This window comes from Bactrocera latifrons, unplaced genomic scaffold (genome assembly GCF_001853355.1).
Source record: "Bactrocera latifrons isolate USDA-ARS-PBARC rearing strain unplaced genomic scaffold, ASM185335v1 scaffold_15, whole genome shotgun sequence".
Taxonomy (NCBI): Eukaryota; Metazoa; Arthropoda; class Insecta; order Diptera; family Tephritidae; genus Bactrocera; species Bactrocera latifrons.
The window spans coordinates 1,889,661-1,912,452 of record NW_017534963.1 but is presented as its reverse complement, the minus strand read 5'-3'; the positions used below and the strand labels follow the sequence as shown (position 1 = coordinate 1,912,452).

The 22,792-nt window shown below is 39.1% G+C and overlaps 5 protein-coding genes across 6 annotated transcripts; 2 read left to right on the top strand and 3 right to left on the bottom strand.

Moving 5' to 3' along the window:
* The first annotated feature begins 2,138 nt into the window (after window positions 1-2,138).
* LOC108965852 (DNA excision repair protein ERCC-1) lies at window positions 2,139-3,283 on the top strand. Its single transcript, XM_018928516.1, has 3 exons — window positions 2,139-2,731; window positions 2,790-2,963; window positions 3,020-3,283. The coding sequence occupies exons 1-3, from the start codon at window positions 2,309-2,311 to the stop codon at window positions 3,206-3,208; spliced, it is 786 nt and encodes a 261-aa protein (XP_018784061.1). The 5' UTR covers window positions 2,139-2,308; the 3' UTR covers window positions 3,209-3,283.
* Window positions 3,284-5,332: 2,049 nt separating this feature from the next.
* LOC108965915 (probable cytosolic iron-sulfur protein assembly protein Ciao1) lies at window positions 5,333-6,554 on the bottom strand. The gene is made up of 2 exons (XM_018928593.1): window positions 6,199-6,554; window positions 5,333-6,138 (listed from the first exon to the last, which is right to left on the bottom strand). The coding sequence occupies exons 1-2, from the start codon at window positions 6,467-6,469 to the stop codon at window positions 5,402-5,404; spliced, it is 1,008 nt and encodes a 335-aa protein (XP_018784138.1). The 5' UTR covers window positions 6,470-6,554; the 3' UTR covers window positions 5,333-5,401.
* A 101-nt stretch (window positions 6,555-6,655) lies between these two features.
* On the top strand, window positions 6,656-8,614 carry LOC108965913. The gene is made up of 2 exons (XM_018928591.1): window positions 6,656-8,048; window positions 8,127-8,614. The coding sequence occupies exons 1-2, from the start codon at window positions 6,752-6,754 to the stop codon at window positions 8,600-8,602; spliced, it is 1,773 nt and encodes a 590-aa protein (XP_018784136.1). The 5' UTR covers window positions 6,656-6,751; the 3' UTR covers window positions 8,603-8,614.
* Window positions 8,615-8,665: 51 nt separating this feature from the next.
* LOC108965914 (U3 small nucleolar RNA-interacting protein 2) lies at window positions 8,666-10,688 on the bottom strand. The gene is made up of 5 exons (XM_018928592.1): window positions 10,529-10,688; window positions 9,629-10,455; window positions 9,371-9,568; window positions 9,176-9,312; window positions 8,666-9,087 (listed from the first exon to the last, which is right to left on the bottom strand). Exons 1-5 carry the CDS (start codon window positions 10,580-10,582, stop codon window positions 8,849-8,851), a joined length of 1,455 nt encoding a protein of 484 aa, XP_018784137.1. The 5' UTR covers window positions 10,583-10,688; the 3' UTR covers window positions 8,666-8,848.
* Window positions 10,627-22,792, bottom strand: LOC108965911. Of its 2 annotated transcripts, XR_001993150.1 has the most exons (5): window positions 22,189-22,792; window positions 15,025-15,242; window positions 14,460-14,943; window positions 12,746-14,398; window positions 10,627-10,776 (listed from the first exon to the last, which is right to left on the bottom strand). XR_001993150.1 is itself a non-coding variant. In XM_018928588.1 (4 exons), the coding sequence occupies exons 1-4, from the start codon at window positions 22,670-22,672 to the stop codon at window positions 12,804-12,806; spliced, it is 2,781 nt and encodes a 926-aa protein (XP_018784133.1). In that variant the 5' UTR covers window positions 22,673-22,792; the 3' UTR covers window positions 12,666-12,803. The 2 variants fall into 2 exon arrangements, 1 of the variants encoding a protein (XP_018784133.1); XM_018928588.1 differs by lacking the exon at window positions 10,627-10,776 and having other exon boundaries at window positions 12,666-14,398.

The following is a 22,792-nucleotide window of genomic DNA, read 5'->3' as shown; positions in this document are numbered from 1 at the left end:
GTATGTGTGTATGCATGCTTGTTCGTGTCTGCACTTGTGGGAACAGACATAAACAAATATTACTTGCAAATATAATGAGCCAAAAATTAACTGTCATAAAAACGCATTGCAGCGCCGTTTTTGCATAACTTTTTAATAGTTTCCGCTCGTTGCAGTTTATTTTCGGTTTTGTTTTCCCTCTGGGCAGCTGATTGTAAATTTGATTGCCGCGCTTTGTTTTCATTCATAATAGGTGTTAAAATGTGCACATCCGCGCATGCACACCGGCGAACTTACATACATACATATATGCACGAGGGMGTATTATGCATTGTTTCAACACCAACAACAACAGTAATAAAAAAAAATCATAATAAAAACAAAAGTAAAGTTGTCTCTTCACTCACCGGTTTATGCAAATTTTTTCCAAATATTGTTTCGACGTGTGTTCAAACTAGACTCGCTAAGTGGGGTGTGTAGGTTGTGGCAGGTTTTCGGTCAATGACGGTCGAGTGTAAGTGCAACGAGTGCATAGATACATATGTATGAGTCATTGAACTTCGTGCCAGCTGAAACGAATAAAAAATGAATAAAATTGGAACAAGCGCATAATAAAAKTAAAAAATAATATATACATACATACATACATATGTATATATAGTACATACGAAAATTATGTTAAACTAGAAAAAATATTAACTTCGGTGCCACCGAAACTATCATACACTTCATAGATAGATTGCTTATAGCATATACATATACATACATACATATGTATACACAAGTATATAGAGTATGGAAGATTTTTATATTGTTGTTGTTATAACGGATTAGGATGGTAGGGATTAGCTACGAAGGCCCAAGAAACGTTCTGTTTCGATGGAGTCGAACCAAAGGGAGAGGGGTGTCAAATGAGGTGGATTGGTGGGGTAAGCATGTACGAATGATCCGATATCGGCAGTTTCGACAAGAGAGCAGTTTTTGAGAATAAAAGGACGGTTGCATAATTTACAGACAGACGGACTTGACTAAATCGGCCTTCGGTCCGTTCCCACGACAGTCGGGAGTAAGTCCGGGTAACCGGAATGGACGCTGATTTTTTATCCTGTCAATGAGTGTCAACTCGGCAGAATTCTTCCGCTACAACAACGAAATCGTCTCAGCTCGTCCCGCTGATCATTTACATATGTACATATATATTTAATAGCGTCTCGCACGTCTCCTACTGGTTGTTACAAATATCATATTAAACTTAAGATATCTTGTCCAGGGTATAATTATATAGCAAATAGATAAAATAAATAACCTCGGAAAAATTTACCAGTTGGTTGAAATAACTTCCACCTTTGTCTCAATTCTTTGTTGTTGCTGTAGCGAATATGTAGAATCTGCTTGTGAGAAAGTGGGATTTATTTGTCACGGAAGTCATCTAACGTGAGGTCCAACAGGAAACTAGCACTTTCTATAGGGTCCGACAATAGAGAGAATAGGTAAGAGTTTAGCTAAACGCAAAACATCGATGAAATCCTACTCCTTTGGCCAATTTGTGGATATGGTTTCAGTGGATTTAGTAAGGAAGAGCAGATGGCTTCAGTTGGTCTCGCCTTCGACACTAGTAGACCTTATAATAGCGAATACACATACGGAATTCAGATATGGATTTTGAGTTGGAAGCCATGAATTGGTGCAGGTTGTTGTTGTAGCGGTTACTAATCCTACTTAGGGCCGCTTCCAATGGCTGGTTAGCAGACATCTGCGAGTGATGTTCTAGTTAAAAAGGTTCCCCTTACCCAGAGAAAAGAAGACTCAGTGAAGTTAATAACAACTTCATAGGCAGATGACTTTGATGACTAGTGGTAATAATAGTGTCATCTTATCTTGCGATATCCAGAAAGTTAATCCGTAAGGCAATGCCAGAAAGGTGCCCTGCTATTATTACAATTTTAGACTTGAGTTTTAGAAAGTCACTTTTTTCTATAACTACATAATTTATTTTACAACTGAAACGTATCTTGTAAAATTATTTTAATAAATGTATAACTTAAAAAAAATTATAATAAATTTTGTTGGTTGGGTAACTAGTTAAAGCAATCTATCGTGAATTATTAAAAATCAGCTGTTTTTAAATCAGCTGATTAACTGTTTTTAAAGTTGAAAACTATCCAATTTCAAAACGTTGTTTAAAATTTATTTATTATAATTGTGCATTATTAGTTCTTAATCTCATTTTATGTCTCAAGTGACCAAAACAGAAGAATAAAAATTTTCTATCAACGTGTGCTGAAACGATTTATATACCGGTGAAGTTAATAAAAAAAAATAAACTGAAATGGACGGAGACAGCGCAGATGATTCGTTTGATAATGTGCTAGCAACCATTGAAATTCCCAGTGAACCTAAAATACCGAAAATAGAGAAAACACAAAACAACTCAAGTAACACCGCGGCAAATGGTGTAACGGCACAAATTAGTGCTGCCCCGCCAGTGCCGCTGCCAAAAACTGCCTCAAATCCACTTTGTATACTAGTAAATCCCAAACAACGTGGTAATCCAGTTCTTAAGTCAATCGTGAATGTTCCAATCGAGTTTCGAGATGATATCGTACCAGATTATGTGGTGGGACGCACTTCATGTATACTTTATATATCTCTAAAATATCACACATTAAATCCCGACTATATATGCCAAAGACTCAAAGAGTTGGGCAAGCAATATGAATTACGTGTACTCTTGGTTCATATCGATGCACCAGTAAGTTAATCACTTATGTAATTATTTGAACATAATATTGGATGGTAGTTGTTTAAAGGAACCGCATTCTGCTTTGAAAAACCTGACACGTATTACACTCTTGACGGATTTAACGCTTATGCTAGCTTGGAGTGCGGATGAAGCAGGTAAAATTATTGAGACTTACAAGCAATTCGAAAAACGTTCACCAGATTGGATAATGGAACGCGTTGAATCGAGCCCACATCAAAAGGTTACTTTGTACTTTCTCTTACTGATAGATTTGTTATAAATAATATCTATTTATAGCTCGTTTCTGCGCTAACTAACATTAAGCCTGTAAACAAAACCGACGCTGTAACGCTCCTACAGAATTTCGGTAAACTGGAAAACCTTATCAACGCTAGTGAAGAACGATTATCTCTTGTGATTGGTTTGGGTCCAAGAAAAGCTTCTAAGCTTTACAAAACTTTGCACGAACCATTTCTAACAAAGTAGTTTTCCTTTCAAGTACAAATGTACAAACGTTTATTTTTTTGTAAAATGAAATAAAGCGCAGTAAATAATGTTGAATGCTTACCTCTCTATTCTATGAACTTCCATCCTTTATTGTTCTATTGCATAGTTATATGGCACGGCGAATAATAATAATTGCGGACCAGAAATTGTGTGAAAATGCATTCCTCATCACCAGGTGGATAAGCTCGCTATATTTGTAAAAGGTTATCAACATCACACGATATAAAATGTTCACCGTCTGCATCTAAATCGATGCTCCACACTGTAATGGTATGTGATTCCAGTGTAGCAGTGCAATATCAATCACTGTCTGTTGCATTTTCAGAGTACAATTTTATTGTAGCATCATACGAAGCTGAACCAAAACTTATTTCTTTGGATGCCATACTCCTTGCTTCAAGACTGCCTGAATGGGACCGACTTACACTTTAATTTTCACTTTCATTGTCTTCCACAGCGGTGATGCACTGAAATTCACCTAAAAACAATAGATTTTAGAACAAACTTGTTGCTGAAATTTATTTACTAGCATACTTGACGTTTTAAATCATATTGTAGTGGTCCCATTGAAGCTAGCGTGTAGTTTTCGTGGTTCATTTGTTTCCAGATAACGGAAAAATGCCTATAGTTTTGTCCACGCTGCATGAGGCGAATGCATTAAATTTTCCCCAAAATTCTACCTTTGATACTTTGCAAAGTACGCTCCAAAGACAATTTGCTCATTTTTAAATTTTATAAATACAAATATTATCACAAATTCCCTTTTTGAACGTCTTAGCTGTAATAATTGTAATTTAAAATGGCAGATCACTCAAATGCGTATGCTTCTTCTTCCCTTGATTTTCTTATCAACTGTTATAATACCAGCAAATGGTAATTTACAGTTAACGGACTGTCTATTCAATAATGCACAGGTGAATTTTTGCACCCTACACAGGGTATTTTCATTTTACCACGAAGTTTGTAACACTCAAAGGGAAACGCCGGACACCCTATAAAATATATAAATATGTACATACATATATAAATGATCATGATTTAGTCATATCCGTTTGTCTATATAAATAAGAGCTAGTTCCTAGGTTTTTCAGATATCGATATTAAATTTTGCACTTCTTCTTTTCTCACCAAGAGCGGGACAGCCAATATCAAATCACTATAGCATAATGCTGCCATACAAAACTAAACAATCAGAATGAAATTCTTATAAGGAACATTTTGTATTTGCAATTGGCGGCATGTTGTTGTTGTTGTAACGGCAGAATTCTGCCGAGTTGACAGTCCTTGGCCGGATAAAAATCCGGGTCCGTTCCGGTTTTCGTAGACCCAACTGTCGTTGGAACGGGTTGTTGTTGTAACGGCAGAATTCTGCCGAGTTGACAGTCAATTGGCGGGCATCTTCCCAACCGGTGAAGTAGTTCTGCACAGCACTGCTCACATGGGTTGCCGAAGTCTGCATACAAACGATGCCCTTTGAATGAACCTGACAGGGATCTTTGTCTCAGTGAGCTAATGTTCGTAAGAACAAGATAAACAGCAACAAAATATAGAAAGCAACAAATGAATGAACGTGTCATAGGGGGATACCAGAGCTAGCTCCCCTCACAATTAAGAGCGGAGTGGACAGTATGCCACAATCAACAGCCGAAGCGAAGAAAGGCCGTGAGGGCTCATCGTAAGATGAGCAGGTAGAAAAACTCACTACGTGTTCGGCATATTAAAGGCTTAGGCTTAGGAGACGGATGCTGAGGGAATTACTCAACGTGGGAACACCTATTGGGGCCACAATTGAGAAATCTTCGCGTTAAAAAATGTTAACTCATTACAGCTGTGAAAGGCAGTGCAAAGGTACTAGACGACATGGATGCCTTCGATGACCAAAAATGGAAATCCGTGACTCTCAAGTCATATTAATACAGCAAGGAGATAATTAATGCCAAAACACATCGTCAAGAAGTTTTGAGAGGATATCTATACAACCCCAATGGCTTCAAGGCTACAAAAGGTCTTATCTTAAGGACCTGTCAAGACAATGCTGTCAGGGAGTAAGCTCTGCTGAATATCACCGATACAGAGGCACATTTCCTAATAAATGAATTTCTCTTCATTCAAGTACATATGTACATACATTTATTTTTTGTAAAATGTCATTAACGTTGAATTCTTACCTATCTATTCTATGAATTTCCATAATTTTATTGTACCATCGTCACTACAGGAAATCAACTGTCCTTCTTGTGAAGGATTCCATTTAACGGCATTCACATCTTGTAAGTGTGCCTTATCTTCTGATGTGATCATTGAAAACGTTGGCTCATTTTTCTGTGAGTTCGCATCTTCTTTAAATATTCGTATTGCATCATCGCCACACGCAGTGGCAATGAGACCAGTTCTCTTACACCACGAAACATCGTAAATAACTCTGGAATGCTCCCCAGATATTGTACAAACACATTTCCACACCGTCTCGTTATCTGGCGTGAAAATGCCTTCCTCATTACCAGGTGGATAAGCGCGCCATATTTTTAATGTCTTATCATCACTACATGATACCAAACGTTCACCGTCTGCATCGAAATCGATGCTCCACACTGTACTGGTATGTGATTCCAGTGTAGCAGTGCTGTACCAATCATTGTCTGCGGCGTTTTCAGCGTACATTTTTATTGTATTATCATATGAAGCTGAAGCCAAAATTTCTTTCTTTGGATGCCATACCACACGCTTCACATCTTGTGTATGGGAATTAAGCACAGCAGCACAGTCAAATTCGTCATCTCCGGCTAATTCCCAAATCCATACCGATTTGTCACGCGAGCATGTAGCTAATAGGTTACCTGAATGGGACCAACTTACACTTTTCACTTCATTTTCATGGCCTTCCAAGGTGGCGATGCACTCAAATTCACCTGAAAACAATAGATTTCAGAATATATGTACTTGTTGCTCAAGTTTGTTTACTAGCATACCCGAAGTTTTAGACCATATTGCAGTGGTCCCATCGAAGCTAGCGGATGTCAAATACTGGCCGCATGGTGACCAACTGATTTCACGAATTGTACGCTTATGTCCATCAGACAATATAGTTTTCGTGGTCCATGTGCTCCCAGATAATGACCAAATGCGTATAGTTTTGTCCTCGCCGCATGAGGCGAATGCATTACCTTTCGGGTGCCATGATACTCCCCAAATTCTACCTTTATGACCTTGTAAAGTATGTTCCAAAGCCAATTTGCTCATTTTAAAATTGTATAATTTCAAATATTATCACAAATTTTAATTTTAGAATATCTTAACTGTTTTGATTGTAGTTTATAATGGCAAATAGTTTTAGTGTGAATTCTTCTTCTTTGTGTACATTTTATTCACAGTTAAAAGAACAGCTGCTCCACAAACGGCAATTAACAGTAAATTCACTGTGTATACTGTAATGTGCAGGTGAAATATTTTCTTATCAGTGAATGAAAATGGAGTAAATTTGTTTTTATCAAATATTTCAGATAAAAAGTAGATTTTATCAACATGAACGGATTAATTGTGTTTAATAGCGCCAACGATGTTGTTTTTCAACAACTAAATACCGCGTTGGCTGAGCATTTCTTTGCAAAAAATTCCGATCTTTTTCCGGAGAATGCAACTGCAGCTTCGATAGATGGAAATATAATATTGCAGATTTTCAGTCCAATTATCAATTCCCAACGTATAATGCATTGCCAATTTGACAATACTTACTCAAGCTTTCAATGCGAGAAAGGACTGAATTTCGCTTTTGGTGAACTATTGGGATATACATTTGTTAAAATTGGACAACGTCCAGTAGAGATACTCAAACGTCATCTGGGCGTGGCAATTGCCTTGGCTCGTCATCTATATGGTGCAAATTTATTTGCTCCACAAGCGAGCAGCGTGCAGGAAGAATTGCTGTCAACTTGCTTAGAAAGCTATGAAGAACATTTGTGGGATGAGGAACAAACAATGTTGTTGGAAGCGCTACCACGCTTACTTGTCAATAATGAACTTAATCGCGTTGTTCACAGCGCCCTGGATGCTGCATTAGAAGGGCTAAAAGAAATGGGTTATCAACGCACACACGCCTTGGTCTTTGTCACAAATAAGTTTGTCGCATCGTCTGCATCGAAACAAGCGCTATCTTTGAGTCCAACTGACTTGGTATTTCTAACATTACTTTCACGTTCTTTACAACGTCAACACCGGCAACTTAATCGTTCTGTAGCAGTATTTTTACAAGGCGTTTCGCATGACCCGCTATCCGGTTGTATACCGTGTATCGCACACCTGTCTCAACTATCGAAAGGGGTATTGTTGATACAGGTGATCGAGTATGCCAATCTGCATGTAGCGAGCAGCATGTATGATACTTTCTTCGTGCTACAAAAAATCATAACTCTGCAAATACAAGGCGACGCCGACGCAATGAGACCCACATATGATAGTCTTGAATCCTTTGTTAAACAAACATTAGAAGCACTCAAGCGCTCCAAGTTGAAAGGTGATGAAGTGGACACCTCATTGAAGAAGTTCATCAGTAAATGGGATAACTTAAAGAAAATGTATGCAGATTTCTTTCGTTCAGTGGAAAGAGAGTTATTAGTGCGAATTGAGTCCAACATTCCATCATTTATGGATGAATTAAAGCAGCTTTTTACACTGACATGCTGTGACAGCTCCAGCATTGCTTTGGATCAGCTACCAGATGTGGCTGCACTAGTTGAAGGCAGGATTTTGGAAATTTCCGAATTTTTGGCCGTCAAAGCAGAGCGTAACATTACAATTGACGCTTATTTGGAAGACTTTCCTGGTAGAGTTATATACCGTTATTATTAGTAGTTCCGTTTTACAAATTATTGTAAACCTACTTACTTTTATACTTTTACAGGACTCATACATTTTGTCTACGTTAACCGTACCACAGGTCTGATGATTGCTCCCGATTTGCGTGCAAATCAACTTATTTCAAAGGCACGCCTATGGTCAATGGTTGCATTCACACGCAATTACTTGAAGAAAGGACACACCACCGTAATGTGGAAGGACAAAACTTTCAATTACTCGTATTTTCTCTGGTTCGAGGACCAATCGGGCGTGCCTATGAAATCAATCGATATGCAACAACACATGGTCACTTCGGCATTGTCCAGTAATGCTTTCAAATCACAATTCGAACCGGGTCTACTTGCCGCTGACTATTACCAACAGCTAGCTGAAGTTTGCTTTCCAAAGGTTACGCCTGGTAAAATAAAATGCTACGAACTGTTTTGTATTCACTTGGGATTAGTTACCTCAACTTGCGCTGTGGAGCATTCTAGACGTCTTGTGGCAACTATATCCGATTTGGCCGGTGAAAATAATTAATAGAACTTAAGATATTACACGTAATTCAGTTCACATTGGCACATTCCAAAGATACTCATTAGATATTTTTTTTTACAAAATTTGTTATTTGTAAGATTATTTTAACTTGAGCTTTAAACTTTAGTATTTAACATAAACAATTCCCGAACAAAAATTTTGTTCATTGTTTGAAAATGCATCAAACATATAATAAAATGCCTAAATTTACAAGCAAGTAACCTTAATTTACATTTGTAGCAATTACTTTCAACTAGTCTTTGACGTACTCGTTATTAAATCAATTATGACTATTTTATTTTTCGCTTCTTTGATGCGCCACCAACGACCTAGTCGGTGTTCCTGCCCCACAGCCGCAAAAAGTTTTGTGCCATTGCTATTAAACGCCAAGGCATTTATAAAGCCCGGCATTGGAATTTTTAAAATCTCTTTTAGTTTACGAGAATTGTCCAGTGACTGCCACAGACGTATATAACCGTCGCAGGAACCTAGAGTTTAAATTACATAAATGAAACAGTCGTAAAGAATTAATATAAAAAAAAATGTTTTCAATTTTGTTTTGAGAATAAAACGTACCTGAGGCTAATAAATCTGTGTTCACCACACAAGCTATCGCCGTTATCCAATTGGCGACACCATTACTTTGGGCACCGTGTGCTAGCGCTGCAGTGCATAATGATTTCTTTTTCAAAGCACTCCACATGCATATTGAACTGTAAATTTGATTATGATTAGTATTTTAATTGATAAAATTTTGATTTTATGTCATACCCATCTTCACCACCTGAGACGAAATTTTCATCGTTTATGAATTTCACGCATTCGATGCCATTCTGGTGACCATTATAAATCAATTGTGATTCTTCGGTTATTTTCCATATACGCAGTGTACAATCAATACCACCCGATGTGATAGCACGTTCCCGACTAAGCGCGTCGATACTTGTAATAGGCGCTTGGTGCCCAAATCTGCAAAAAATAATATAATCAATTACAAATTAAATTGAAATATTGGCGAGTTTCACTCACAAGCTCTCCACGTAAGCCATTTCATCGAGTGACCATATTTTTACAGATCTATCCTTCGAACCGGAATACAAATCATGCGTATCTTTTCTGAACACTAGCGATGTAACGACATCTCTATGCCCCTTAAAAGTCTTCAAGTGTTTCAGTTCTTTGGGACACCAAATTTGTATACTTCGGCCACCTTCAGCCAACGCTAAATATTTCATATCACTGGATAAACATATAGCAGTTACGTGCGAGCGTCGTCGGGTGTCACTTTCCACATCTTCGGTATGCGGTTGTACATTGAAAAAGCCTTCCAATTTGACTTGACCTTGTACGTGCCACTTTAAAACAAATTGTGTTTTGGCGCCGGTAAACACATATTTCCCATCGGGTGACACAACTAACGCACATATTGGCAGATGTTGTTTTTTATGCTTAAGCACAATTATATTCTCTGCATCGTAATCTTCAATAGACGCAGCTATATTTCGGCGCAACTTCCCCACACTATCCAAATATTCGGCTTGCAGGCGCTGCGAGACGTGATCGTGTATTTCGCGATCGTCTGCGCGTTCAGCTTCTTGTTTCTCTATTTCTTCTAAATATTGTTTTGCTAAACGAAGTCGTTTGTCTTGTGGTGTTTCCTCCTCAACTTCATCTGACGAGAAAACCAGATTTGTTGCATTACCTTCACCGTCCAAACCACTCTCGAATTCTTCATCACTGGCAATTTCTTCATCTTCTTTCTGTGGACGTTTACGTGCTGGTTGCGCTTTATAGGCGGACGCCTTTTTATTAGGTCCTGCTTTTTTACTACCTGTTGGAAGTGGTTCCTTCGCAAGCTAACAAGCGGCATGTTGATGGGAATGAAGAGTATTAGTTTGTATACATTATATATTAAAAATTAACGTTTACCTTTCGTTTTTTATTTGCCTTTGGCTCTTTTTTCAAGAAGAATGATGAGGACATATTGTTTTTAAATTATAATAGGTATTTATTTATATTTTATGCAGTTTTATTGAATAAAACTGATTTATTTGAATCGGCGTGCACTTTAACAATTGTGCCACACGTGAATTTCGGTTTGTTTTGACAGCAAAAGCAGCGACTGATGCAGCGCTAAGCTGTCAGAAGTGCTGTTAGTCATTCACAATAGTGCGAAGCTGGAGAATATAAAAACTGTTATACTGTACAAATTTTTACTGTTTGAAAGATTAGTTTTTAATATTGAGACACATACATAACTACTTATGTACATATGTATATATATCAATATGCATAAATATTTTTAAAATAATAATAATAATTACAGTAACAATAATAAACATCCGAATATAATAGTCTATATTTTAGAAAATCTTCATATACATACGTAAATTATGTTTAGGTGGTTAATATTTTGGAGTTTCTTCTTCATTATGATCGAAAGGAAAACAAATCATTACGTGTCTAAACTTAATCCGTTTTTGTTGTAGCGATTAGATAGGCTTTGTTTGGGAGAAAGGGCATAAATCAATTGTCAACAAAATCAATGGCCAGGGCCTGTTGTTTCCAGGATTTTACACTGTTTCGATCGATTAGTAAAAAACCACCTCATACTTTGCTGTTTTTGTTGTAACAATTATTTAATTCCTGTTTGGGAATAAGGTTTAAATTGGTTCTCATCGAAATCACCTAAATCCCAGTAGTCCGAATAGCTGAATAGGATCGATAATTTCTCTACCCCTCATATACCTAATAAAAATAGTTTCGAACATCCAATTATCTTTATAAAATTGAGAGAGCGTGTTGTGCTAACAACGCTCCATCTTTGTGTCTAAAATATATAATCTAGATTGAAAACTTGCCATGTACCCCATACAGCTTACAAATCTCGTAAACCTGAAGGTACTTCCCGGGTTTTGACCCCTGCAAGTTGCATGCGATTCGGTTACATCCGAACTTAGCTTATCCTTACTTGTTTATTTTTAGGTTTTATCTTTGGAGAAGGTCGAAATCATTGGATCATTGGAGTGGAGGTGGACTACAAAGACTAAATTTCATGAATATCGGTTGAGTAGTTCTCTAGAAATCCACCGACTTGCCAACGACTTCAAAGACATAGTTCCGAGAAAAACGCGTTTAAAGATGGCGCACTTAGTATCGCGAGTCTCGAACGCATAAGTTCTCAATTCTGTATCTCCGAAACTATTACTCGGGTCAACTTGAAAAATTAGGACAATATTCTAGAGGTTTTACAGAATTTGACAAGATAAAAATTTTTTTTTTTTCAAATACGTAAACCCATGTAACCACTAAGGCTGTCACACCAGGTGTGCCGCTTAATGCTACTTACCGATCTAAATGGCATTCTAGCATTAGATTGCTTGAAACTCTTTACATAAATATAAATAATAGAAATAATTRTAAAATAAGTAAAATAATAAAATGGAAAAAATACTAAAATAAATATAATAATAAAAATCATAATATTCTATAACATATTAATGAAAATAAAAAGATAATAATAAATAGTGATATAAAAAGTTTCATTAAGATTTCAAAAGGTATATTTTATTATTTAACAAATTGACAGTTATGGGATTTTAAAGTTGAACTCCATATTCTGCATAAGCTCTCCATTGACTTTGGTGGATGTGTTTCCAATATTTGCTGAGCTATATTCAATTCCTGTTTAAAACTGGGCAGCAATCGCATTTGTGTTAACTACATTCTGAAGTCAACCACACACACATATCTACGTGCATGTACATATATTCTAGACTTAATTCCACGCAAAAGCTTTATTTTGTCGTTTTTTTTTTTTTTTTGAATAATTTGCTTTCAGCTAATTCTTAACAAACTCGAACTGAATACATGCATACAAATATATATGTGTATATAATATATAAGATATACATATATACTTACTTATGTAGTTATATAATAATTAAATAATTAAGACCTAGATATAACGCTAGTACACTTAGAATGAGTATTGGTTTATAACGCTAAAAATAATTATATTATATAATTGGTCGTAGAGATACATTATATGCACATATAGCAACATTAATTATTAATTAATAATTACTTTTTGATAAAATCATATACAAGTACAAATAATGTAGAAAATATGGAAAACGTATATACCAGCGCTAGTGGCTAGGCAGTAGTGGCCTCCCCGATTCAGTCCTCCTCCTCTCATTTCCTAACCTACAAATCGTGCAGCTATTGTTGGAGGCGGTGGCTGCGCCTTAGACTGTGGCGTTGGCGTGGGCTCTGTCAAATCGGTGACTGTTGTCAAAATCGACTCATCCACCGAGGCGACGCGCGATGCACTGTTCGGTTGTGTGGCTTCATGCGCGCTGTGTGCGGCTGTGGTGGACGACGCTCTACTATGTGCTGGTGATGTAGTTGTCATAATGGTTTCGGCACCCGCAGTTTTTGTTGTAGTCGCGCCAGCTGTCGTTGCACATGCAGTCGTTTTGCGTGACGTCGTTATTGCGTCCCCCACGCTGGACACGCTTGGCTGGAATAGATGAAAGAGGCTGGAATGTTTTGCAAGGGGCGGGAAAATCAGGTGACCGACAGCGCGCAACGGCCCGAACATGTCGTGATGTCCATGTATCGTGTGTGGTTGCTGTTGTTGGCGCTCTGCCGCACGGCCATTTAATTTGTGATTAGCATTGTTACTATTTCTATTGTTATTATTATTGCTGTTATTGTTGTTGCTGTTCAACGGTAGCTGACTAGCCTCGCCATGCAGCGCTTGCTGCTGCGCTATGTTGCCATTGCTCGCGCTGGCGCTGTTATGTGGTATGTTTGTCTGCGTCGCGTCACTCGTTTCGGCGCCATTCGCCAGTTCTGTGGAGGGCGTGGTGGCAGATGACTCCCTGGTGCAAGAAATTGTTTGCCTGTGACTGTTCGTGCTTTTCACCACTACTGCCGTCTTGTTGGAGTTCTTGGTTAGACGCTGCGATTTTTTAAATTTACGCTTACGGCGCGGTGACAAAGGGCTCGTGTCATTTTCAATGACATAAACGCCAGAATTGCTGAGACCCGACTGACTGGATGCGGAACGCGAATACAAACCGCTATGCTCAACAGCTTTACCATTATTGTCGGCAGTGTTGCCTGGCGCTACTTTATAGGAGCTAAGCTCCTGTTGGGGCAGCCGATATTGGCGCAACGTGGTCAGCAATCGACCCTTTGCGGGTGGCGTATGACCAGCGCTTTGCTTTTGTACATCGTAGTCACTGTACGAGGAATCGGTGAGTGCGCGCTGATTGCTCAGCACTTGGCTCTGGTAGTCTGTGTCATCGGAGCGTAGTTTCTCGCGCATTGCACCTGCTATCATTTCGCGCTGCTCTGTATTATGTAAATGTCCATTTGGCCTGACGCTTGTCATGCTATTACTGTCGCTGCTGTTGCGGATATTTGGTAGGAAAACTTCATCTAGTTCGGACTCATCCGGACTGACGTCATAATTGCAATTGTTATATGAGTAATCAGGGGTATTGCAATGATCGAGCGAGGAGTGCCGTCGCTGCTGTTGTGATGCGGGTGTTGGTGGCGTATTCGAGCTTCTATCTAGCGGGAATTCGTAATTGACATTTTCCAGTTCGGCGCCGCTTGAAGCCTCCATTATATTCCACATATCACGTCCGATATCGGTGGGCACCGAAGCCACAGCAGCTACCGTTTGGTGTATGTTGTTCAAACAAGGCGTGATCACGCCACATTTAGGCCCCAACTGCGAGCTCTTGAGTGTCTGCTGTTGCTGACGCAACCAAATAGGTGAATCTGCAATTCGAAGGAAAAATTTTTACTACAAAAACAAAATGTATATATCACAGTTAGCAACCTATATAAATACGTGGCTGCAGTGAGTGTCGCATGCTGGCGTCGATGGAATGTAAGCGGTGCTGACTAGCCACCGAGAAGCGATGCATTGGATCCACCGGTTGTTCCACCTCAATACCCATTATTTTCAGTAACAAATTCTTCAGCGCCAAACGGAAGTCTTTCAAATGGTATGCATACAGCACCGGATTGCCTGCCGAGTTCAGGTGGGAGAGTATAATGCAGAATAGTGTCAGCTTCCCAGGCACCTGACACTGCGGACAGAATGCCTTAATGCAGTTGATGGTGTACAGCGGAAACCAGCAGATCATAAAGAAAAGTACGATGATGGAGAGATTCTGTGTGGCCTTGACATCACGTTTGCGTGATGCACCTAAAACACGCAACATCGTGCCACCATGACAAGCACGTCCCGCTTGAACTTGTGTATTCGAATTGCGTCGACTGCTGTCGCTCATCGGATTCATGGTGACTATTTGCCGCACCTGCAAATGTAAGGGTGGTTTTGAGCACCAATTACCAGATGTTCGAATACAGGTATTTTTCACATTTCTATTGGTACCCACCTGCTTGACAATGACGCGATAGATATGTGTGTAGAAGGCCAACATTAGCAGCGCCGGCGTAATTATGGTCGCAAAGTACAGGAACACCAAATAGTTGTAGTCCATTACTTTGACGAAATGGCAGGTCATATCCGCTTCATTTTCGGGCTTTACGTGCCAGCCAAATAACGGCAGGAAGCCCACAATTGTGCCAGCGACCCAACACAACGAGATGATGACTGTAAAGAAAGTGCAAAGCGTTGAAAAACAATTAGTCTATGAGTAATGAGAAAAAATGGGGAGGAAATCCTAACGCAGTGTTGTAATGAAAGCGATATTCTAATGCAAGAGACGCAATTACATGGCTACAATGGTTGAAGCCTTAAATGGGGTAATGGTGTGTGATTGTTTACACATTGCATTGCAACGTATAAATATACAAGGCTAGTTTTATTGGCTATAATAATAATTATAAGTATATTTATATTAAACCTAGAAACTGATTCTCTGATTCCCCTTCTCCTAGAGGTGATCTTGCAACTGATGTCCACAGCAATACCAAAAGATTCGTCAGAATCGGGAAGGAGCTCTCCGAGCCATTCGATACCAAACAAGGTTTCAGACAAGAGAACTCCCTATGGTGCGACTTCTTCAGTCAGCTGAAGAAAATAATACGAGCTGCAGAGCTGAATAGGCGTACGTCGATATCATTGTCCATAACAATCGAGCCTTTAGTTCTGCGTTCTCCAGAATGGACAAGGACAAAGACGAACTCTCTCCCGTCATCCAACAAACAATCGTTGCATTCGCGACTTGGCTCCCACATCACTGTTGATAGTCATAACTTCGTAGTATATGATACGAGTTTTTGATGGATGAAAACACCCCAGCCGTGAGATTATTCGACCCAGTACCCGCTGGGAGAAGCAGGGGAAGACCTCGACTTCGTTGGAAAGACCAGGTGGAAATAGATCTGGCTACTTGTAGTCTCCAATTGGAGCTAAACAGCAAAAAGAAAGAACGACTGGCACGCTGTTGAAAACTCGTCTAAAACCGCGTAAGTCGTGTCTCCGTCAATAAAGAAGAAGAAGAATTTCCATGGCATAAATCTAGTACATATGTATGCATGTATATACGAGGAGGTTTCTCATTGCTCGCTGATTCGCGATCGAAAGACCATTCTTATGAACTTTGTCTTGGTTAATCTTAGTCAAAGTTTTTCGCGACAAATCTATATTTTCGACCTTCCTGAGCTCAGAAAAATGTTTTCTCTATTAATATATAAATGGCATAGTGTCATTTTGTTATAAGACTAGTATGGTTGCCAGACTACAGGGGAAATGCAGGTACCAGCAAAGCTGATTGGCAGGAAAACGCATCTTAGCTGCGGTATCAGTAGAATCGGAAGGGGTCGGTGAGCCACTCTACTAATAACTTCTACTACCGAATTGCTGCACTTCGTGGGAGTCTGATTTCGCAAGATCCTTTTGGCCCAAGATCGATCATAAGACATCCAGTAAGACTAGTCTCTCCGTAGTTGTGGGGGTTCTAACAGTTCATTGACATATCGGGGTCACGCTGTAAGATTGAGAATCAGATGCCAGTTGCAGAAGGAAAAAAGGCGAGGTGGAAGCATATCAACACTATATTCTTGAAAGTCCCGCGTTTGCGAGATTAGAGTTCTGGATCAGCCATTGAACCTAATTTAACCTAGTAACTAAGCGATAGTTAGCCACTGCTGAAGGGTGTATCAGGTGCTCCTTCGTGAGAATTTCTAAAGTATCCATCCAAGCTGTAGAAAAATAATGACTAATATTGAGAAACTTTTTGATGTTATTTAGAACTCGAATCTAATTCAATTAGTTGGTTCCTCAAGCCACAACGTCATGATGGAGTCCTGAACCAATAATTCTCCTATAGCATTTGCCTATGTTCAATGTTATATATTTGTACTGTTAATCTGCGAAAGTAGAAGCGTTAAAGGGACTTCAGTTCAGAAAACTGGAAAGTGACAAAGTTTAGGGAAAAGTTATACGCCTTTCGACATTACTCCACAATCAATTAGTATTTATCAAACTACCCTCGTGCTAAGTCAATAAACGAAGCATTTATAATTGCCCATTTTCTGCCAGCTAATGGCCAACAGATCACGTGAGGCAACATTTCAATACGCACAAAAAAAAAAAATTATTAAATAACCACCCAGAAGATAGAAGCGCCTATTATGTCCACCCAACAAGTGTCAATTTCTTACGCAAAGCGAATGAATAAAAGTACAGTTAGTCTAATAGGCATGCAGGGCAGCGGAATTCGAACGAGCCCCTAAATTACAAGCCTGCAATACATCTTGTGTACATAAACACGCACATAAAGACAGAACTTGTCGGGACGAGCCCACTATTGCCTGCGCATTTAATCCACATAAATTTCTGCCAACTTACACGCTAATGATTGTATTCGCCCTGTCGCTGTGTGCGAGCACTGTGGCTTCACACCGCCCCGCTTGAATGGCTGCCTGAGCGAATGAATTAAGTAAATATGCGCGTCCGCCACTTCAATTGATTGCCGAGGCATTTCGCCGTGGCACATTGCATGTGTGAATCAACAATGCGAATACAATTCGACATTCAACTGCATATTAATGGGACAGGGTCCGTATGCTGTGAAGAGATTATTGCGCTTGACTTAATTGAAATAACTATTTTTAGTTGATTTGATTCATTCAATCGGCCAAAGCGGTCGAACTGGTGTCTGCCACTTGCCATCGCGCGATATGGAATTTACCAGAAAAGCAAGCTGTGCTGTTGCCGCTAGTTTGTATTCCCTATGGTGCATTGAGCGCTATTTAGAATATTAGAGGAGGAGTGTAGAACACTTCCATATTTATTACTACACACAAGATACTTGACATCGAAGCTGATATATCGATAATAAGGATTTTGTACGATATTAGTTATAAGTCCCTCTGATTTGGCGATTATATTTATGGACTTTGTCTTTTCAAAATATTCGTTCAAAATTACTTTGTAGCTGACAGTCAGTCCATCTTTTTCCGCTTTTGTTTGGGTTTATTACGTTTGGATTCCGGAGTAAGATGATGAATCCCTTCTTAAAGCTTTGCTGTTTTTTGATGATCACGCGCTCCGATATCTCAACAGTGTCAGATGTCTCGATCAACTTCATTTTACTTTCACCTTAAATTATTTTAGTTTATTTGGACTTCCCATGGGTGACCACATCGGTGATCAATGATCTGGACGGTCCAACGAACGCTTCAGACGGGAAGTACTAAATTTCCTTTGGTAATATTTTTGAAATTACAAATACTTTTGCCATTCTAATGCCACATGAGATCTTTAAATTGTAACGGGGTTTTCAATAGGCACGCTACAAATGTAGACCGATAGGGACAGCAAACGACGCCATATTTTATCTCGCTGTTTTGACATCTCTCTTCAGTAAGGTTTGCCATTTGAACAAAGAAAGATATACGATCCAACAGCGAGTCGAAATTATTAGAATTTATTACCTAGTCAGTGGCGTCAACTCTAGGAGCCCTTCATCAAATTTATGTACGTCATAATCATCTTAGCACTGAGACAAAGAAATGCCCGTAGTATCGAGAATATAGCGCATCAATTGAGGAAGACCCAAATTGGTCTCTCACACATCGTTCTCAAGCGTTGGGTACGTCTGAGACGGCGTTGTAGCAAATTTTGCGACAAGATGTTGGCCTACATCCCTACAAGATCAAATTGACGCAAGAACTGAAGCCGCTTGACCACCAGAATAGTCGTAAGTTCGTGAACTAGGCTGAGCAACAACATGAAAGTGATCAGGACTTTCATCGAATAATCATCTTCAGCGATGAGGCTTATTTCTTACTGAATTGCTTCCTCAATAAGCAAAATATGCGTTATTGGTCAGGCAGCAATCCACACGTACGCCATGAGTCACCATTGCATCCCGAAAAAAATACGATTTGGTGCAATTAATGGGACGTTGGCGTCATTGGGCTGTACTTCTTCCGTGATGATCGTTACTGTAAATGTGAATCGTTACCGCTCGAATATTTTCGACCAGAATTGAACGGGGACAATATGTGGTTCCACCAGGACGGCCACATATGGAATGTCACAAACGATCTAGTGAAAGCCAAGTTTAATGGCCTCGGTCCTGCGATTTGACGCCGTTAGACTATTTCCTTTGGGGCTACGTGAAGTCTATGGTCTTTGCTAACAAGCCAGCGTCGATTGATGAATTTCGTACTAATATCGAACGTGAAATTACAGCAGTATCGGCCGAATTATGCTTGAAACCTTCGAAAATTAGATTCAGGAATTTATTGATATCCCAAACTTAACCCTCCTGCTGTAATTTTGATTTGTAAAAGTTGTAGTAATATCCTTCAACCAACCGGGAGTGTCTTAAGACTTCACGGAAGTGGAGGGTGGGATAAGGTCAGTGGAAGAAGCTATTATAAAACGACTCTTTCGATCGTCCAATTTATAAGTAGACTTCTACTACTAATGAGAATTATTTTGAATCAAAATAGAAATTTGAATACTTTGAAACCAAGGCCTTCTATAGGCTTCAATTTCCTCGAAAATTTATTATTGCACCCAAACTAGTTTCATTGGAACTAGTTATCTCATGAGCAACATACCACATCTAGATGACGGTAATAAAATACTCTCTTACCTCTTGACCAGTCAATAGTACTAACTTTCAACTCTGTCTGTCGTTTGGCCTCCATTTTGTATGTGTCTTTGCACTGAACTGAACCGAAGACAATTGCAATTCGCTAAAGATAAATGAAATGCGTCACGTTTATTTGACGTCGTGAACTCAAGCATTACAAGTACTATATCTATGTGTATATATATGTATGTACATGTGTTGAGGATAATGCTGACGCGCTGAAGAACATGCTCTCGTGTGTTTGGTTTCGAAATAGCGTGGCAAGGAAAGCGTGATAAATGAATGTTTTTCGCGCGCGTTAAGTCACGCACTCACACGCATTCGAATTGCTCTTTAATTAAGTAAACAAATACCGTTGTTTATTTGTGTGGGAATGCCAAATGCTGTGGATTCGCACAGCAACTTCCCTACATTACTTAGGGGACACATAATTGGTAGAAATTGCTGCTCGAAATTCGTTGTTAATTAGCTAAATGGTCATTGTCGCTAAAAATAAAGTCACTAGAGGTGCGTGAATCCTTTTAATGGAACGGATATTTGGGAATAATTTTGGTGAATTTATTTGCTTTTGCTTCGTTTGCAAAGTAAGTTTGCGAAGGTCATTTGCTGTTTACATTCAACCTTGAAACGAATTGCCTTGCACTTCTCAAAGCTTTTATCAAATTAATTTTACAGTTATAACTTAACAGAAACTGGTGCCTTGCTGGAACATTTTTTTAAAGAATTTTTCGAGAAGATAGTTTGAAGAGTTCGAAAACACTGAATTTTTGTAGAATTTATCTTATGATTTCATAATATGAAAAAGTTTGATTAGTCAGGTTTGCTCAAAAGGAGAAGGTAATCGTATTTGGACCATTAATCATTATACGCGAAGACTCATAACCCGGGATCCATTTTATGTCGATACGAATTTTTGCCTTGTGCTAGTGCATGCATGTTTACATATAGTGAATAGTTCTGAAATCCTCCAAAATAAGTCATAAAAGGTGAACCTTAATAAGGGCGAAGACCTCACTGGAACTTTTTCGGCTTACCTCGAGTTACCACGATCCTGTGACTGCACAAGTTTAACAGTTGCCCATCACTTATCATTGGAATCGGACAACAGAAGACTTTGAAAAGTCGAAAAACTTCTAATCCAAGTCAGGATAAAGGGTCTTGAAAACAAAACAAATTTTCTTAGGGGTGTCATTTCTACTCCTTTCAGTTCAGTTATATGTCTGAAAGTGTCAGATCACGACTTTTTAGTCTTTATCTAGTAAATTCGATAAGAATTAGTCTTGAAGAGAACCAAAAGCTCACCTGATATCTGGTGATTTACCTCGTCCTAGAAGCATTTTGATTGCAAACGTGCCAATAATTGACTAGGAGTTTCCAAGATCACATGCAAACTCTATCAGTGCCGCAATTTGTTGCATGGCCTGACACCCAAATCAGTCTGATAATCCACTAACTTGAGCACAAGGACCGTGTGGTCAATGTTAGTATCACTGTCATGATATGAAAGTGAATAATAAATCCTTTCCAAGGTAGCGTAGCTGTAGTTGTTTTACATTTGCTTCAAAGACTTTTCAAGGAAGTCACATGGGGTCAAACTTGGAGATATATTGGAGGACCTGAGAACTTTTTTGGATACATTTTTTATTAAAAGAAGAATCTATCAAACTTCAGGCAAACGGCTTATTTTAATTTTTGTATTGAGGTTTCATGAGCCCAGATATTTATCCCGCGAAGGACTGTTAACTTGATAGCATTCCTCAAACTATTTGTTGGTAAGAGAATGAATGAGTTTTTCTAGAGTCCTAGCCTGAAACAATGGAACTTTCAAGACTAATGTGTCTTGTTGCATTTTAGGGTGTGCTAAGGCTGCTCAAAGAGTGTGCACCCAATTTGAAGCTACTCTTCATCAGGCTCGTTTGGGTGCCTACCGACGAGCTATCCAAAAGGAGCATTTAATGCTATCCACATTGTAATGGGAACAACTTGGATCTCCATTGGCCTCGCGTGAGCTTAGCAGGCTCTGGTTGTCGACTAGTTCCTGTATTATCCTTTTCGCCTAGAGTAGAACGCAAGAGATCTTCAGCATTACTTGCCCTTAGCTAAGTTCATCTTGCTGCAAAACTTAGTAGTAGAATTTTTCACTGAATAATAATGTCCTAAATATAATGTACGAAATCATGAGGTAAAAGCCTGGACTGTCAATTTGTCAGGGTTTTATGATCTATTAAATAGGAGTTTCAGTTAGCACAATGGACACAAGGTCTAATGCTATCCACGTGAGGTCCCTGCAAGAATCGACATCTTAACCTAATCTAATCGACATTTTGGGGAGTGGAAAATAATCAGATTGTTTGCCAAAACCACTGAGATGCTGGATAAGGCTTAATTTGGTTACCACTCGGGAGCACAATGGGACTAATGATGGGCTAACCTTACATTTTAAAATTATAATGTATAAAATAAATAATAATTTGCATTACTTACTAATTGCAGTGCGCGTGCGTACATTCCTCGAATATGCCATCGGATAGAGTATGGCCCAATAACGATCCACTGACACAGCCACCAAGCAGAATATCGAAATCGTGCACAATACAACCAACAGCGAGACGGTGAAGAGGCAAGTATACAGGTCTTTTGGCAAACCAATCGAAGCCAATATGGCAAACGGTACACCCAACGAGCCAACGAGAAAATCCGCCATAGCCAATGAAACAATATAATAATTGGTGCGTCGTCGTAGTTTACGGTCGCGTTGGAACACAACAATCACCATGAAATTTCCGACAATGGCGAAAATGGCAACCAAAATCTCAAAAACCATATACGGTACATTCAAGTCATCGGACATCTCATTGTCATAGGCAGGTGTGCTCTTCGTTGAAAGCGCGAACGGCAAGGTGAAGAGAGACGAATCATTGCTAATGTATTGGAAATCGGCCAACGAAAAGAAACGAAACTCGGACATGTTTGTGGTTTAGTGCGCGAGGGCGAACGGTCCTTGTAGTGGAATGTTTGTGCTTGTGTTGGAGAATACTTTTGTTGGTAGTTGGAATTTTTTTGGTTTTATTATTTAAATTTTTTACTG